This window comes from Rissa tridactyla, chromosome 14 (genome assembly GCF_028500815.1).
Source record: "Rissa tridactyla isolate bRisTri1 chromosome 14, bRisTri1.patW.cur.20221130, whole genome shotgun sequence".
Lineage (NCBI taxonomy): Eukaryota > Metazoa > Chordata > Aves > Charadriiformes > Laridae > Rissa > Rissa tridactyla.
Genome location: NC_071479.1, coordinates 11534250 through 11552990, shown reverse-complemented (window position 1 = coordinate 11552990; position 18741 = coordinate 11534250). Strand labels below are relative to the sequence as shown.

Below are 18741 nucleotides of genomic sequence, written 5' to 3'. Positions count from 1 at the left end.
TGTGGGCCAAGGAGCTCGGGCTGACCGGAGCGCTTAGGATTTCTGAGAAGATCCACTTTTGTCCTCCTTTCCCTGATGAAATGTGTGTACGTTGCCCCGGTGACTTGAAGGCCACGGAGACTGAAGACCGGCTGTAGTGAAATAGGGCAAGGGATGACAAGAAAAATGAGTTTTTACCAGATCAAACCGCCATGGCAGGCACCAATTTCACAGTACATCCCAACCTGTGACTCAGTGTGCCGGGAGGAGCTGGACCTTCCTCATTCCTAAGGCAAAAGTGACCAAAGCCTGACCCAGGTGTCCCCAGAAATTGCATCTCCCTGCAGAACCCGCGAGGTTTTGTGGCTCAGCCCTCGCTGTCCGTCTCGGCTCCGTCCCGCTCGCAGGCAGCGCAGGGGTTTGTGCGGCCCCTTCGGCGGAGAGAAGTGGAAAGCAGGAGAGTTCGTGGCTTTCCTCTTTCTCTGCTTTTTCTCCTGCTGCTTTGAGGGCCTTTTTCTGAAGCAACCAGGGAACGAAGCAGAAACAAGGCTGAAATCCCAGACGCTTGCCATCTTTAATTCCTTGGCTTGGAGTTGGCCGTGTTTCAAGCCAGGAACCGAGCTTGGGTGCTCCCTGAAGCAGGGGCAGGTGGGTTCCTCATGCTGTGTGACCTCTTGCCTTCTCCACCTCCCAAAGGACATGGATTGCAACAAATTCCGATAAGGTATAGCGGGGAGGGGGGGGGAAATCTTCTGTGACGCGTGGTCACAGACTGCCAAGGGGATGTGGTGGGATCTCCGTCCTCGGCGGTACCCAGAGCTCAGCCTGACGCTGTACTGGGAGAGCTGGGCAGGGGGTTGGGACCCTTCCCAATGAAGTTACGCAGCGATGCCATGACAAAGCTGTGCAAAGGCTTGCACCGCCCGAGGCAGGACAGCCTGCCAGGGGACTGCAGCACTCTTTTCAGCAGCAATTTTAGTTTAAAGAGGGTTAAAGTGTGTGTTGACCCCCCGCTTAGGTGTGAAACCCAAGAGTCTCAGGGGTCGCCAGCCTCGTGGGTGCCCGTGGCTGTCCATGTGCCACTGCACGCACACACTGTGGGTTTTCCCCCACTTGTCAGCACTGGAAATAATTGGAAAAATGATTTCTTTTGCTTAAGGGAAATCCTCTGGGGGCAGGACACGTAACCTTTCCCATGCCACCTTAGGGCACGTGCTCTGGTAGAAGCGATGTAGTGCTCGGGAGCAGGGTACTACCCTGCCAATAATTCGTTTTTCCCAAACAAGGCTGCTTAGAAAGGAAGCAAAGGGCTTGGTAAAGATAGTAACAACCTACATTAGCTTCACATTTAAAATCCATCTTCTTCATAACTTGGTTTGTGCTCCAAAGCCAGAGGTTTTTTCCCCACTCTGGTGACCTGCAGGAGGAAGGAGGGAAAGGGACACCGAGAAGTGCTGAGCCCTTCCCTTGGCGCTGGTGGCCTGAGAGCTTGGCATGCTTTAAGGGGAACGAACTTTCTCATTTCCCTGAGACAAAACAGGCCTTGAAAAGCCAACTTTTTGGGATTTGTGGCTTCCTGCATTACAAAATGTTAGGCTAGAAGATATGAATTTTGTTAGAGCTTGGTGTAGAGTACTGAAGGCCCAGGGGGCAGCTTCCCCCCTGCTCGCCTGCGATACCCGCCGTAACGGTGGGTGCAGTGGAGTTAGTGCTGCTCACTGTGGGCACAGTGGGGAAGGGAGAGACCCCCCCTCACAGTGCTGCCTCCAGCTCTGGGAGCACCAACGTGAGAAGGACACGGAGCTGTTGGAGCAGGGCCAGAGGAGGTCCCAGAGATGCTGGGAGGGCTGGAGCCCCTCTGCTGTGGGGACAGGCTGAGAGAGCTGGGGGGGGTTCAGCCTGGAGAAGAGAAGGCTCCGGGGAGACCTTAGAGCCCCTTCCAGTCCCTAAAGGGGCTCCAGGAAAGCTGGGGAGGGACTCTGGATCAGGGAGGGGAGCCATGGGATGAGGGGGAATGGTTTTAAAATCAAAGAGAGGAGATTTAGATGAGATCTCAGGCAGAAATTCTTGGCTGTGAGGGCGGTGAGCCCCTGGCCCAGGTTGCCCAGAGAAGCTGTGGCTGCCCCATCCCTGGAGGGGTTCAAGGCCAGGTTGGACGGGGCTTGGAGCAACCTGGGCTGGTGGGAGGTGTCCCTGCCCAGGGAAAGGGTGGCACTGGATGATCTTTAAGGTCCCTTCCAATCCAAACCACTCCATTCTATGCAACCTGGCATTGCCCGGTGAGTGGGAGCCATTGGTGGGCGCTCATGGGGGTGTGGATCCTGTCCTGTCGAGCTCACGAGCAGCACGGTGGGGTGGGAACCCCTCGCTACTGGCGCTCCTCTGCTGTTTCTGAACCCAAAACAGCCAGTGGAGCATGGCTGTGCCACTGGTGCTGTCCTCGGGCTGTCACTACCGCCTGGTCCGATGCCATCGTGCTCGGCCAGCTGCAGAGTGCGTCTGTCCCCACGAGTGGGAATTCGACCCTGTGCCCCCCCCAGCAGAAGACCCAGCGCTGGGCAGATGCCCTGCTCTTTGCAAAGGGAGGGGAGGTGGTCTCCATCCACTGCCACCTGCCGCCTCTGTGGCCTCGGGAGCACCATGCCCTTCTGTGGTGTCCCTGAGGGCAGCGAACCCCACTGAGAGGGTGTCATGGGACACACAGAGGGTGGCAAAAGGAGGAAAAAAAGGCCCAAATAGGAAAGGGAGCTTTTCTGGTGTAAAGGCGGGGGGAGCCTGTGTTCAGGAGGAGCTGCAGGCAGAAGCTCTGGCTGGAAATGGGTCTCGGGCAGCACACCCCCGCGGCTCACCTCCCCTGGGCATCGGAGCCAAGCAGTGCCCAGTGCTCCATGGCCCTTCCCGGGAGCTGGGCGGGCTGGGGTCCCCGTGGGGGCTAAACACAAGCAGCACCACCAGCAGACTTCCCAAACGGAGGCAATCCTGCAAACCTTGTGGGGTTTTTCTGGGGGGAGGGAAGATGCAGGGCTGAACTCATGAACCCGAATTGCTGCGGTGCCCTCACGTGCCCACTCACAGCCCAAAATAACCCCCGGTGCTGGAAGGGCTGACACTAAACTGGTCCCGTGGGGAGACCTCACAGCGGCGTTTTGTCTGGGAGAAATGTCCTCCGGGTCTCCCACCACCCCTGGGGCCGGTTGCCCGCCCCAGGCAGGGCACGGTGAGTTCGGTCACCATGGCCCACGCCAGGTGTCACTCACCACCCCCAGGCACACCTCAACACGTATCGGCGTCACCAGCATCACTCCCGATTTCCCCCTGGCCCAGACAATCTCTTCTCCCCATCCACGGAATAAGAAGCCCCTGATTTCAGCCCAGCATCTCCAGCCCCCGCGAGGAGAGATGTGGAGGGGAAGCAGGGCATCCTCCAGCCCGGGTGAAGGCCCGCTGTGCCGAGCACCAGACACCAGCGCCGGCAACTGCGGTACCACGGGCTCGCGTTGGTTTTCTCTCTTTCAGAGGTACAGCCACAATCATCAAAACCCACAATCATCAAAAATGAAGCGATCCCCCTGATAAACCAATGTGCATGGTCATTAATTCACTGCGCGTTCCTTTCCATTCCAATTAGCAATTTACTTTATTTATTTTTTTTTTACACAGAATCCCAGATTGGCCGGGGTTGGCAGGGCCCTCTGGAGATCACCCAGTCCCACCCCCGGCCAGAGCAGGGTCACCCGGAGCAGGTGGCACAGGAACGCGTCCAGGCGGGGTTGGAATGTCTCCAGAGACGGAGACTCCCCCACCTCTCTGGGCAGCCTGTGCCAGGGCTCTGCCACCCTCACAGCAAAGAAGTTCCTCCTCATGTTGAGGTGGAACTTCCCATGCTCAAGTTTGTGCCCGTTACCCCTTGTCCTGTCCCCGGGCACCACTGAAAAGAGCCTGGCCCCATCCTCCTGACACCCCCCCTTTCAGTATTTATCAGCGTTGATAAGATCCCCCCTCAGTTGTCTTTTTTCCAGACTGAAGAGACCCAAATCTTTCTTCATCACGAAAGGCTGGAGACCCAGCCTTTCTTCATCAGAGAGGTGTTCCATCCCCTCAGCATCTTGGTAGCCCTTTGCTGTCCCCTCTCCAGCAGTTCCCTGTCCTTCTTGAACTGGGGAGCCCAGAACTGGACCCAGCGCTCCAGCTGCAGCCTCCCCAGGGCAGAGCAGAGGGGGAGGATGACCTCCCTCCACCTGCTGGCCACGCTCTTCTTGATGCCCCCCAGGATGCCGTTGGCCTTCTTGGCCACAAGGGCCCATTGCTGGCTCATGGTCATCCCGTTGTCCCCCAGGACTCCCAGGTCTCTCTCCACAGAGCTGCTCTCCAGCAGGTCACCCCCCACCTGTCCTGGTGCAGGGGGTTATTCCTCCCCAGGTGCAGCACCCTGCACTTGCCCTTGTTGAATTCCATAAGATTCCTTACATATTACCCTTACATATTCTTTAAAAAGCAAAACATTCTTTTTATCACGTAATATTTTATTTCAAACTCAACGACTTGACTGTTGTTTTTCATGAAACGCGATGACTTTTGCCTGTCCTGTTGCGCGGGTTCTCCTCTCTGGTTCGTTGTCGTGACACAAGAGGTCGGGTTTGTGCCCAAACTGCGGGCGCGGGGCTGGCAGAGTCAGGGACTCCCTAGATCTTGTGGGCCAACCCGCCAACGAGGGACTGCTCCAAACAACTTTTCTGTGTTTAATTTCCCCTCTAGCCGTAAGGTGAACCTCTCTTGTGTGGGACTGCTCCCCCGCCGGGATGAGAGAGTCAGAAAAGTTTTCTGAGATTCATCTTTAGATTTATTTGTCTCTTTTCGATGCTCCTGGCACCGGTTTAAACCCCCCCTCCTTGTTGCTCATGTTCTTCAGGACACGGTTGTCCCATTCTGCCCTAGAGATGTGTAGCTTTGTACACAGGAAGGTTCTCCATCCGCCCTCCTCCGCCGCTTTATCCGTGGATTTGCACTTTGAATTCCCTCTGCTCCGTCTCTCAGGCGTTGGCTGAGGAAGCCGATGCGTCCATGGGGAAAACGCGGCAGCTCTCCAGGCGTCCGCCGGGACGGGCTCGGCTCCGGCCGCTGAGTCTCGGGCACAGAAAGCCCTGCAAATCCCTTTCCCCGAGTTTTGTGAAATACGGATTAAGTTTTTGGTGCTGGCGATTTTTATTGTCTTTTAGATGTTGGTCACAATTAGCTCATGGAAATAAGTAAGCGCAGACTCATCCTGCTCACAGGGGACTGTGGAGGAACTGAACTCCCCCAGTGCGGAACCTCCATGGAGCCCCCTCAAGCCAGGACGGGCCAAGCAGGGCTCTCCGTCCCCCCGTCCCAGGGGTCTCCCTGGGGTGCCACGGCTGGATGGAACGTGGGCTCCTGTCCCCGCAGGAACACCCCCACGGCTGCCCGATCCCCCCGGCCGTTCGCCTGCTCCACCGGAGATGGGGAAAATGGGCGGCCAGGCAGCCTGTGGCTGGGCCCTGGCGCTGGGAGAGGATCCCTGGCCCCTGAGGGGAGGATCCCATCCGCGAAGATCCCCGGGCCAGTGCAGAGAATCCCCAGCCCCACAGGATCCCATCCCGGAGGATCCCGGCCCTGAGGGGAGGATCCCAGGCCCTGAGGAGAAGATCTCCAGCCTCTGAGGGGAGGATCCCCGGGCTGGGGGGAGGATCCCGGCCCTGAGGGGAGGATCCCAGGCCCTGAGGAGAAGATCCCCAGCCTCTGAGGGGAGGATCCCCGGGCTGGGGGGAGGATGCCGGCCCCGGGGATCGCTGGCCCCGAGAGGAGGACCCCGTCCCGAGGGGAGGACCCCGTCCCGCAGGATCCCCGGCCCCAGAAAGGATCCCCGGGCTGAGGGGAGGATCCTTGCTCCAGAGGAGGATCCCGGCCCAGAGGATCCCCGGCCCCCGAGGGGAGAAGCCCGCCCCGGAGGATCCCGGTCACAGAGGAGGATCCTGTCCCGCAGGACTCCCGGCCCCAGAGAGGATCCCTGGGCTGAGGGGAGGATCCTGGCCGCAGAGGAGGATCCCGGCCCCGGAGGATGCGGGCGTTCCCGGGTGCCGCGGCGGTGCCGGTGTCCCGCGCGGCCCCTTTAAGCCCTGCCCCCACCGCTCGCGCCCTCCCGTGCTGGCGGCACAAAGCTTCCCGCGAACGTGACGTCACAGCCCGCGCCTCCCCTCCCGCCCGCAGCCCGCTCCCGCGCCCGCGCGCCGTTCCCCCACACCTCCCCCCGCCCCCCCGCTTTCCCCACGTGACCCTGCGCCGCGCCGCTCGCCGATTGGACGAACCGGCGTCGTCGTAGGAGTGACGCGGCGGCGGCGCGGGGCGCCATTGGCCGGGCCGTCGACGGGTGGGGAGGTGGCGCGGCGCCCCGCCCCCTCCTCCCCGGCGGTGCGCGAGGCGGCGGCGCGTGGCAGCGGCTGCGTCTCGCGCTCGCGGGCTGTGAGGGGCGAGCGCGGGCGGCGGCGGCCCCGGCCCGGCCCCGCCATGACCGACTTCAAGCTGGGGATCGTGCGGCTCGGCCGGGTGGCCGGCAAGGTGAGCGCGCCGCGGCCTGAGGGCGGCGGGGGGGGGGCGCGGCCGGGCGCTGCGGGCCGGGCTCGGCCGCGCCGGGCGGAGCGGAGCGGGGCGGGGAGGGGGCCCGGGGGTCGGGGTCTGGCCGGGCCGCGTTGCCGGCGGCGGGGGGCGGGAGGGCCGGGTCGGGCCGCTGACGGGCGCGGTGTGTTTCAGACCAAGTACACGCTGATCGACGAGCAGGACATCCCGCTGGTGGAGAGCTACTCCTTCGAGGTGAGGGGCCCCCCGTGTCCCTCCCGGTGCCCCCCGGTCCCCGGTGCCATCCCCCCGGTCCCCCTTCCCACCCACCACCCCTCTGGTATTCTGTGTTCCTCCGTCCCCCTTCCCGGTGCCCTAACCTTCCCCTCCCGGTGCCCCCTCGTCCCCTCGGTTCCCCGGCCGACCTCCCGGTGCCCCCCCGTTCCCGTCCCGCCGGTGCTGCCCGCTCTCCGCCGCCGCTCCGCCTTCGCCGCTTTATTTTCCATCTTTCTTTACCCGCGGTACCGAACCCACTTCGGTGTCCCCCCCCGCGGGGGCTGTGCCGCGGGGCCGGGCCGCGCTGCTCCGGGGGGAGGGAGCCGCGATCTGTTGCTGAAGGTTTGTCTTTTTTTTTTTTTTTTTTTTCCTGTGTGACATGCCTAAATAAAACTGCTTGTGGAAGCATTCTGCCCCCTAACTTTCCTGCTTTAAGGGGAAAAAAAAAAAAAGTTTGAATCTATAGAAATACCAATGTGAACGCTTTCCAGCAGGAAAAGTTCTGGGTTTTTTGTTTGTTTGTTTTAAACGAGCATTAGTTTAAAACAAGTTAATTTATCGTACAGTTTTTTGGTTTAAGCTTTCTATTTGTATACTTTCTGAGAACTAATAAATTGTCTTCCCTAATTTGGTTTGGGAAACTCTAAAAATTTTCACTCTGCTCTCTCTTGGATGAGAAAAACGTATTTTCTTGTAACTTACTAGGGGACCAGAAAAAATGTTTTCTCTTAACATCCACTGAAAGAGGGTAAGTGGATTCTACCAAGACTTTGAAAGGGAAAGAGTTCTTGGTTACAAAATCCAAAACTAAGGCTTTTTTAGAGGAGGGAGCATCTTCTGCTTAGTGCCTGCAGCGGATACTTCAGAGCTGCTGTGAGAGTTTGAGCGCTGTGGGAATGCTGCTCCCAAAACCCACCGAGCTTTCCCATTCCTCCTCTGTGGCAGCTCCCTGCGTGCTGTCACTGAGAGGGGAAATACACCACGAGTATCCTGACTTTGTCTCGTCCTCAGTGTGTGAGCATTAGCACCAGCACAAAGTTATGGAGTGGAGAAAGGAGGGCAGGACCACTCCTTTCACTGGCAACCCCTAATTAGATTGGTGTAAAGCACCACTGAAAACAAAGCCGTGGTGGCTTTCTGATGGCTGTATGGAAAATCCGTGCCAGAGCAGAGGATGGATCCTGGCCCTACAGGCTCACAACTGGATTGTTGCTGTTCTTTGTCCAAGCGGGACTCCCGCTGTGCACAGCCTCCTTTCTTCCCTTTCCCATCTTCAGAAACTACAATAGCAGAGCTGGCTGGTTCCCCTTGGAGGTTTGAAACAACTCGAATTCCATTAAGGTCAAGTGACCTCTAGGAGACAAGTGTTAAATGTTGAGTCCTTCTCGTGTCCCAGTGGAGCACGTGCTCTGCTACTCGGTGCTGGATGTTCTCACAGCCTTTCCCCTTTCTCTAGGCTCGCATGGAGGTAGATGCTGATGGAAATGGTGCTAAAATATTTGCTTATGCCTTCGACAAAAATCGTGGAAGGGGATCTGGTCGTCTCCTGCATGAGCTGCTTTGGTAGGTATCGTAAGGAGAGCTAAATACTTTTAAGGGTTCACTAAGGTGGAGTTTGCTGCCCCCAACCTGTATGTAGTTTATTTCTCCATCTATAATATTTTAATTCCTCTCAAGAGGCTTGCAGCTACGCTTGGGTGGAAACCCAGCACCGAGGGTGCCCATAGATCTTACTGTGGTTTGGTTTTGTAACAAGCCTTCGTCAAACAGCTGAGTCTCTTTGGAAATGTTATACGCAGGGAAAGCAGCGATAGGTGACTGTTATTCAAGTAGACACTGTGTTAAATTTGAGAAATGCTACTAAAACTTCAGTTGGGGTGGGGGAGCAGGGGACTGGCTCCATTTAATAGGTGAAGATTAACCTTTTGAGGTTGTTTGGGTTTTTTTGTCCTGTGATAATCAGGTACATCTTACTGACACCAGTGAGAACTGTCAGAGCACTGAAGAGAGAGAACCACTGATAACTTAAAACTTTCTGGTTTTTTTCTTTGGCCTTCTGGAAAGCTGCCTGAAGTGGTGCTGGTGATGCTTCATATCAGCTGCTGCGTCTTATTTTCCATAGTCTAAGAACCATTACTTGATACGCTTGGTAGCTGCCAGTTTAGATTCAGAGGCCAACTTGTTCTGAGAGATTAGTTCATCCGGTGAGCTAATACCTTGCTCTTTCTAGTTTATGGGTCTGTAGAAAAGATGGGGCATGCTAAAAAGAACTGTTATGTCTTTTAAAAGCCTTTTTTGAGAAATTAAGCATGTTTTCCATTCAGTTCCATAAACTATACTTATAAGACGCAGTGCCCAAGATACAGCGGTGCTTTCCCTATTGTTCAAGGTTACTTTTTCTTCCCCAAACCAGTCTCTGTACCAGAGGAGGGAGACAGGGAGACTATCAGAGACTATTATTATTATTTACAATCTGCTCATTAAATATGGATTTTAACCTGTGCCTGTTAATGTTTAACTTTGTTGCACATATAACTTCGGTGAAAATTATTACAAAGTTGGCCGCAGTATGTGCGGTAGATCACTGTCAGCTACTGCTAACTGTGAACCTCAGACGGTAATAGTTGCTGTCTGTAAGTAGCACTAAACAGCACCTTAAAATTATTGCAGCCGACTGTTCCAGCTGAAGGCAGCATAGATGATGACAGTCCATCTGTTTGCCTTTTACACAGCCCAGTCATAGCCTCTTCTGGCTTGTTTTACTTAATTTAGGAAATTTAAGTAAGAATTGTAACGTATTCAGTTAGGTAATTCAAATTGTCTCACTCTAGCATGCGCTGGTGTTAAAAAATCTGAGATTGTGCCTGTAGTAGGGATTTTTGAAAGTCACAAAGGCAGGGTGTAATCTGTCAGGCAAGCGGAGCTGCAGTCCTGAAGTTATGAAGTCGAATTCTTGGAATAGAAAATACTTTGTATTTCAGATGTTTCTGTAAAGTCATTTTGATCCCGTTGAGGCTGTATGTTTTGCTGTGGTCTTTCATCACAAGCTAATGCCATGCAGGTTAGTATAGCTTGCTGGCTGGGTCTCCTAATGTCTTTAGAAAGTCTTTCGGCTACGGGTGCAATGTAGCTACTGCCCCTCCTAAACAGAACAGCCACACTGTTCAGCTTTGCTTACCTGCACTGGGGGCTGCTTTGAAAACAAAACAGAAATGTACTTTAGTGGCAGGTGCTTCCCTTTGCGAGAAGGAGTAATGCTGAAGGCTTTAGAGCCTTTGGAAGACAGGAGGGATGGGCAGTAGCAGTCACGGCTCTTTCCAGTGCCAGCCTTACATCTCGGGTAAGTCAAAGTCAAAGAACTTGAGTCACTGCAGGTATAGGAGTCCAAGTTAACTGTTCTCCCCCATACATACCCCAAAAAACCTAGTCTGATTGTGTGCTTCTGGTTTAAAATGAAGTGAGTAGGCATGTGCTGGATGCTATTGCAAGTAAAGGAAATCTTTAATTTTTTTATTATTTAAATTTAGGTATCTTTGCTCAGGTAGTGAGGCCCTCAATAGGAAGCTTGTGCCTACCAAAGCTGTGGCAATGACGGGGACTTTCTCCCACTCTTCCCCCAAAGCCCTCCTGACCTCTGCAGAGGGTGAACTGTGGGGACCAAGATCTGAAAAATGCCCACGTATGCTGCAAGTATTTTTTCAGGAAGAACTCCCTGCAGGCTCTCTTGTGCTTGCTGTGTTTCCAGGACGGACTGTTAGCTCCTCCAAAGCAGGATTTGGATCTCTCTGGCTAGGGACCTGCAGAATAAGTCTGTCGTCTTCTCGCCCTGTTCCCTGTATAGAAATCCCAGCTTGCTGTATTTTGGCTGGGTGTAGTGATGTTCCCTGGGGAATAGCAGCATCAGGAGATTAGTCATAAGTATCACTAACTGCGTGTTCAAAAAGACATCTAAGACCTGATTTCTTTTTTTTTTTTTTTTTAAGAGTACTTGCCATCATACTGCCTAAAACCTACTCAGTTATGGCTTCAGGTGACTTGAATTGCTGTTGTCTGTACTTGGCACTTCTGTTTCAGGCCTCGGTTCTTAAGTTAGCTGCTGAAATATGAAAAGAACAGTATCCAGTTAATTCTCTGAGAAGTTTTGTTTTAAGTGTTTCGCCTGGTGTCTTGTAGGAGCTCAAGTGTGTTGGGGGAGGTAGAAGCTACGGTTCTGCAGGAGAGCTGGCTGCGTTACTGAGGCTGTTTCTGTTCTGTCCCCTTCTGCAGGGGAGAAGGCAGGTTCCTCCGTGAGCCCGTCCTTCACTGCACATTTCTGATTGACTTCTGGAGATGGTCCGTGCTGCACACGTTAGAAGTGTAGGTGTAGGGAGAGGAGTGTGCGCTTCTGCATTCAAAGGTTGCTTAATTATGTATGGAGAAAAGGGACTGTCCTGAATTTGCTAGTGCTAATTCTGGCATCTCAGTCAAGCGGCGTTGTGTTAACACTTTTACCGGTCATCAGTGAGGCCCAATTTCCACGTTTGCTTTAAGACCTTTGTCACTAGAGGTAATAGAAGAACTGACACCAATGTAGAGGAATGTGGGTTTTTACAAAGTGAGGAAAGTGTGCTCACTGTGGTAGTGGATTTTAGCAATATTTGCTTTTCGGGGGGGGTGTGGGTGCAGATCCAGACTTTGTAGGAGCAGTGGTGGGCACGTGCCACTCTGCCGTGGCTTCCTGCTGCCATGAACAATCTCTCGTAATCCTCTCTCTTTCCCCAACTCCATCCTTTCTTAAACGCTCATTATCTGATCCATTTCAATAGCATTTCTTAACTTGGTCTTAGACTCCCCTCCTCCCTTCCCCCTGCTCCTGCTCTGAACTTCTCTCTCCTCCTCCCAGATTCCTTGTTGATATCTATCCCATCTCTCTTGTTGGCACTTTGTCCTAGTCCCAGTCTAAAAACCTTAACTCCTTCCCTGTTTCCATATCTGTCTGATGTTCACCTGTATCCGTTTGGGTCTGTGTACCTCCTGGATTCCTGCTTGTAGCCCTCAGGATTCCCAGTCTCCTTTGCCGGATCCTCCACTAGCCTTTGACAACTCACAAGTAGCTTTTCCTCCTTTAGGGCCTTTCAGCACATTCCTTTCCATAGTTTGCTTTGTATGACTTGCCCCCCCAACCCCCAAAAGAAGGATTTTATTCCTTTTCTATTCAAAGGGAAGAGCTTCTCCCTGTTCTGGGAGGCCCCAAAAGACTCCCTAGCAGGAGGCTCCGTACTCTGTTCTTGTACAGGAAGAATTGCTTTGCCTACGGACTAGAGCATGGGCTGCGTGTGGGTGCTGCGTGTAGCCTCTCCAAGGGAATTGTGCTCATTAAATTCTAGGAAGTTTTGGGGCATATGTGAACTGCAAGTGTTTTTTCTTTCCCCCAAGGTATATAATTTAACCATATCTGGATGGATTTTGACAGAGAAAACAAAAGACTACATTTTTCATTGTCAGTCACATTGAAAAGAATTTCCCTGCTCTGCTGGGTTACGCTAGAGCTTTGTAAAGGGGGAAAAAAAAAAAAAGTGGGAATTTTTTAACTTGGGCAAATTGTTTCTCTTCAAAATGGGATGAGCCATTTGAACAGAAAGGTTCGGTAAACCCTGAGCTGGAAGCAGCATCCCAAGGAGACTGGGTAAAGTTGTCAGTAGCTGTTGGAGAGGTCTCCTAGAAGGAGCCGCCGGGTAAGCCTTGGACAGCGCTGTCAGTTTTACAGCCGCGGTGTTCTCTCTGGGCTGTGCAATTAATCGTGGCACAGCAAACGTACTGAGGCACGATTCCTCTCTAAGCGTTAGCTCTCAGGTGGGATGGGGATTCCCGCAAGAAGCGATACGGAAACTTGTCCAGGCCTAAGAGTGCTTGACAGTGAACTCGACACTTGATGAAACAGAGAACGGAGAGATGAAGAGAAGGTGTAATGGGAAATGAAAGCTGTTAGAAGGCAATAGGGAAGAATCGCAATGTGCAGCCGTCCTCCTTGCTCATAGTCCTGCTCTGGTTTTGAGCACATTTCGGTAGATGTCTCCTGGCCAGTTGTGGAGTTATCGCAGGCAATTAGAGTCTAAAAAGCATTTGCATACTAGGTGGTGAAACCTCTGTCCTGTTGCTTGTGAGGAGACGTTTCTTCATAAATAACAAACTCCGTGACTTCACGCCAGTACCAAACAGGCATAAATGTGTCTGATAGAATTTCCTATTAAAATAATAAAATAGTATTGGCTGCTTTCAAGTCTGCTCTGTGGGACACAATAATTACACAGGTGCTCTTGCACTAACTGGAGTGGTAGTCTCTGAACTTTCTTTGCAATATTCTTGCAATTAAAATATACCATGATTGTCTTGTGACTCAACTCATTTATAGTGGAAATAACCTCCTGGAACAAGTCTCTTTCTTCTGGGAGTTGATATATCCGAAGTAGCCACTGAAGTGTGTTGGCAAGCCAAGTTTTACTGTGACTGTTTCAGTGACACCAGACAGCAGGCTATAATGCAGCGTATCTTCTGGAATGAGTACGATTCTTTGCTTTTTAGCTGTGGAGTCTTGTTCGTCATTGACTTTCACGTTGTTTTTTGTCTTCTCCAGGGAGAGACACCGGGGAGGGATTGCTCCTGGGTTTCAGGTGGTGCATCTGAATTCAGTGACAGTGGACAACCGCCTAGACAATCTGCGCCTGGTTCCTTGGGGGTGGAAACCCAAAGCTGAAGAAATCTCTAGTAAACAAAGGTACGTCAATATTTGGCAGGGGTGTGCCATCAAAAAAGTTGAAAATGTCTTAAATTGCTGTCTCTTCCCTGCAGTGATTTTCATCTTGGCAGACCCTTTTTTATCTGACCTTGGGCTACTTACGCATCGCTGTATGTCTTGGTTTCCTCACCTGGGGAAGAGAGTTAACGCTCACTGTCCATGCTAGCTGGGAAGGAACCATCTGACCCCACGGTGGTGTTATGTGGAGGTCCTGCTGTGCCAGATATTGTCACCGCAGTGGAACAGGAAGCCTGCGTTCCCTTCCACTTGAGTAGTGGCATCTGGGCACACGGAATTGAGTCTGCAGATTTTACTGGCTCATGGCTCCCGTCCTCAGGCACCAGAATTCTAACACAACCAGTAGAAGCCATCAGTGGCAAAATGCTCACACTTGTAATCCATGTATTTGGGTTGAAACCAAAAGGAGTTCTGGGATCAGCTTCCATCACCTTTCACTAGTGGGTTGTGGGAACTTCCTGCACGCCACGTGTTGCACTGGTGTTACTCAAAGCGTATCAAACTTGTAATGTCAGGGTGGGTTTGGTTAATCTATGATGTAATGCAGGCATGTTCATTTTTGGTGGGAGACCCATAGGCTTAACATCATGCTAGACGCTTCTCTCGAAACACTTGCAGCACCCATAAGATGCTCAGAGCTTATTAGAGTGATTTTGAGAAGATGTAGTGAACAGCAGTGATGCTCCAGTGATGCTCCTAATGGTCCTGGGAGCTCAAGAACAAGAAACAGACTTCAGGCCATTTACAGAAATAATTTTGCTTGTTGGAGATGTTTCTTCATAGATACTATTTAACTTTTTTTTGCATTTAGGCTAAAATAACCCTAAAAATATCCATTATACTAGCAGTACACATAGTCTGAAGCTTAACAAGCTAAATACAATATTAGCCCTCCTTAGTTTATTAATAAATTTGGAATCAGTTTCCCTGTATGCTCATTATGAACTTACGGACCAAATTTGTACTTGTTTTTTGCAGGGAACAAAGTCTGTATTGGCTGGCAATCCAACAGCTTCCTACAGATCCTATAGAAGAGCAGTTTCCTGTACTGAATGTAACACGCTATTACAACGCTAACGGGGATGTTGTGGAGGAGGAGGAGAACTCATGCACATACTATGAATGTCACTACCCCCCATGCACAATGATTGAAAAACAGGTGTGTTCAAAAGAGTTGAAAGTGCGCATGTGACGGCTCGGGCTACTGTGTGTGTCCAGGATTTGTGCCTTAAAACGTGAAGCTTTACACTTGCCATTAAGTGGCTAAAAGCAATAATTCTTGTTCACTCCGATTTTCTTTGGCATGAATCTTCAGCCCCTACGATAGCTTTCAGTTTGAGAGAATGTAGTTGTGAATTGGAACAATAAATGACCTGCGGGTTTACTGGGAGGAGAGTGATTTCTGCAGAGTGTACGAAAAGACAGGTGGAAGCGTTCCTCTGGGGAGCCAGGGCTGGAATGAGCAAGCAGCCGTATAAGACAGGAGGAAGCATTGTAAGGGGGTTTGGGCAGTAGTGGAATCAAAAAAATAATATGCTTGACCTCTCATCAAAAGAGGGTGAATTTGAGGGGCCTTTATTCCGAGGGAACTGTGAGGAAAGGTGGTTCCAGTTCTTTCCTGTAGGCAGGTGAAACGAAGCAAGGTACATAGTCAGAGAATGAGACATCCAAGGCTGCGCCTCTGCCAGACAGGTGTCCTTAGCCATGAATAAGAAGGGCTTTGCTTGCGATAACAAGTGCTGAGTAGGCTAAAGTCATTGTGTTTCACTTTTTTCTTTGGGGAAGGGAATGTTTGCAAGAATGATCTTAAATGCCCTCTATTTGAAAAAGAGTGAGCCTTACCTTTTATTTTCTGCATATGAGAGCTGCCTGCATAACCGTAAGTTTGGCAGTGGCTGAGCTTGTGCAGCCCTCCCGATCATTTCTGAATTTAAGATTTTTGTATTTAAAAACAGAACTTAAGTTGGCAAAACAGTAGCAGTGTGAGAACAAATGCGAAGTGCTCAAATATTTTGTCTATTAAGCCCATAATATGATTTTGCAAGAGCAACTGCAAAATCAACAAATGCAATTACTCCGAAACCTTCTAATAGTCTGCCGCTGCTGGGGGGATGTTCCTGTTTGTGATAGGAGCAAAAAGGCTTGAGCAGAAACCGACTTGAGGAACGATGTTTGGGCGCTCCTTGGCGCTGCGCAAGCTCGCTAATGCTGTCTTGTCTTCTTCCTAGCTACGCGAATTCAACATTTGTGGCCGATGCCAGGTAGCGAGGTACTGTGGGTCGCAATGCCAGCAGAAAGACTGGCCTGCTCACAAGAAACACTGTCGGGAGAAGAAACGGACCTTCCAGCAAGAGCTCGGGCCAGAACGATGACCGGGTGGCACAGGCCTCTTAGCAGCAGGATTCCTTCTCAAAGGCATTGGACTCTTGCTTTTGCACAGTAATGACAGACTGCTTATTGAAGCCGGAGGCACTGAAGAAAAAAAAAAAACCAAACAAACCCCTGTGATGCTTGAGCAGAACGGCTGACTGGACTAAGCCAGCTCTGACTGGTGCTGTGGAAAGGGATTGGGTCTACCCTTCCAGTATTATATTCTCAAGCAAAAAGACTACTGTGGAGGCTCCAGGCAGGAAGCTTCTCATTATTTATATGTTAATACGTTTGTAAACTCATGTACAGTTTTTGTTAGAAACTCTTGATAGGACTCATTAACTGTAATGTTCAGATGAGAACATGTCGTTGGCCTAAAAGTTTAAAAAAAAAAAAAAAAGTCATGTAGCAAAAGCTTTTCCTCCCATGTGGCTAGAAGTATCTGTGGCTGTGCCAAGGCCAGAAGGCAGGCTCCGACATCGGCAGTTACTCTGGAGAACTCTGCATGGAAGTTATATTTAAAAAAAAAAAAAAAAGGCAAACAAAGTAAAGGTTGGAATGAATCATTGTCTGCTCTCTAGCTTTCTCCCGTTCCCTTCCAGCTGCTTTCCGAGCTCGGTTGCTCTTGGATGGTGGAAATGCCTACTGTGTAGGAACCAGTGCGCCAGCCAGCGGAGCGTATGGGACCATCTGGGATCTGTGCGTGCAGGCAAGCTGCAGCGTGTGGCTGCCCTCCGAGGCCGTGCTTCAACAACCAGTATTTTTCGGAAGCTGAATTGGCTTTCTTGTTGTGAGACCTTTGTCTATAAAGTAGTTGTAGGGAAGCTCAGGTGCTCAGCTGTGTGTGGATGTGGTTGCCATTGTGGCTTCCCCGCAAGCATAGCAAATACTCTAGTGATGTGCAGGTATGTTTAAATGAGCTAATATTTGGTAATTTCAGTTATTTATTCATTTTTTTTTAAAGAGATGCCGTCAATCCAAGAATCACTTTTTGAATTTTTTTTTTAATGTAGTGATAAGCAAAATGCTATGGGAGGAGGATTTGACTTGCGGAGTACACGCCTGTTTTTCTTTTCGGACAATTTGTCATGTATAATCTGAAAGTTTTTCATTTTTGCCTTAGAAATATAAGGAATATCAACTGGGTTTCCTGAAGAACTAAATGGATAATTTAGTGCCAGGTGTTAGTCCTGCTTCACAGTAGAAGATTGTGAGCTGCTGAATGCTTAATGCAGAGCCTTTCTCGGAGTGTTAAGTGAAATAAGTATTTAAATTTTTCTTGTAAAAGCCATTAAGAATTTAATTTTTCGATCGGGATTCACTTTGCCACTTCATGTTGCAATGTTGGTCTTGCTTGTATTCAATTTGTTAGAAAAAAATCAAACTGCTGTGGACCTCCAATCTTATATTATGTTTCTAATATCTGCACAGGAAGTTCTTAATTGTTAGTATTTGGGTGGGTTTTCGTACTTTGGCTTCAAGCATCTTGGGAAATAACAAAGAACTTCTGAAGCTTCCTGCTGGAAGTTCACTTGGTAGGCACGTTGTCAAGTTGCAACTCTTAAATCATGGTTATACTGTAACTTTTCTCTTTAGGCAGCCTAAAATGCCCTGAAGTATGAAGAAGTCAAGCAGGACCTATTTTCCTGGAATGGGCGATAGGTTTGGTTTTTTTTTTTTAAAGAAACATTCAATTATTTGCTTTAAATGAACTGTACAGTGTTTGATGAATATAAAATGGGACATAAGGAATATTTTTTTAATTTGAGGTAATCCATTGAAAAAGGCAGAAGTATGGACTGTTTGTTTGGGGTTTTTTTTCCTTGCCTTTTTACAAGGCTGCTCTTTGTTGTGGCAATTTTCCATGGCATTACCAGTGATTGTGTTTAGCAAAGTGAAGTGCAGTCTTAGAGCATTTAAACACTGAGCGGGGAAAATGGTTCTCTCCTAATGGTAATGGTTGCTGCAAGGAGAAATGAGGACAAAGGCAGACTGCAGACAAAGCCCTGGGGGGGCAATGGGGGGTTCCTCTTGAGCAGCAGATGAAGGGAATGAAGGAAGGGCGAGACTCCAGCTAAAGAGTCTGCAGAACTCGGGTGGTGGGCGCTCAGGGTAATCCTGATCCCAATGAGTGTGGGAGGGGATGGGAGGGGAGGAAGGGGGTGAAGCTGGTGGGGAGGGCAGATGCCCGCTAAGGTAGAGGTCTGTTAGACCAGCAACAGAATGAAAAGTTACAAGTTGCCCAGACATCCCAAAAAGCCTTGGTGGAAAAATAACATGGGTTCTTACTTCAGCGTGTAACCTCTGTCCTTGTGCCTGAGGAGGGAAGTGGCTACAGGGGTTTTGACTCCTGGAAAGGTCCCGGGGACTGTCACTGTCTGCAGAACGGTTTTTCCCGATTGCTGTGAGAAGATGTGTGATCAATGATTCTGGCAGAAGGTCTTTGTAACTTCAAGATCTTCCCTTTTTGTAACGTGTGTCAGAAAGGAACTGGTTACACTTGAACATGGCAGCTCTGCTTCATATAGCCTATGTGGCTTGTCAGAGGCTGAAGCTCTTGTAGAGGACCTCCGTTCTCCTCTTATCAAAACCAGGCTGACACGGATATCCTCATAGGGGCAAGTATTTGAACAGCACAGAGTTAGAGTGTGTGGTTATTTATCTTGTAGCAGCATTTATCTGTGCAGTGCTGGTAAATGAGCTGGCTTTTCAAAGACTTACCCTGATGGGACATACTGTCCACCTAAGATGTT

The 18741-nt window shown here is 50.7% G+C and overlaps 1 protein-coding gene across 2 annotated transcripts; it reads left to right on the top strand.

The window, feature by feature from the left end:
• Window positions 1-6409: 6409 nt before the first annotated feature.
• On the top strand, window positions 6410-18050 carry ZMYND19 (zinc finger MYND-type containing 19). Of its 2 annotated transcripts, XM_054220945.1 has the most exons (6): window positions 6410-6552; window positions 6745-6804; window positions 8282-8388; window positions 13439-13579; window positions 14597-14777; window positions 15847-18049. In XM_054220945.1, exons 1-6 carry the CDS (start codon window positions 6502-6504, stop codon window positions 15988-15990), a joined length of 684 nt encoding a protein of 227 aa, XP_054076920.1. In that variant the 5' UTR covers window positions 6410-6501; the 3' UTR covers window positions 15991-18049. The 2 variants fall into 2 exon arrangements, with proteins under 2 accessions (XP_054076920.1, XP_054076921.1); XM_054220946.1 differs by lacking the exon at window positions 6745-6804 and having other exon boundaries at window positions 6427-6552; window positions 15847-18050.
• Window positions 18051-18741: the final 691 nt, after the last annotated feature.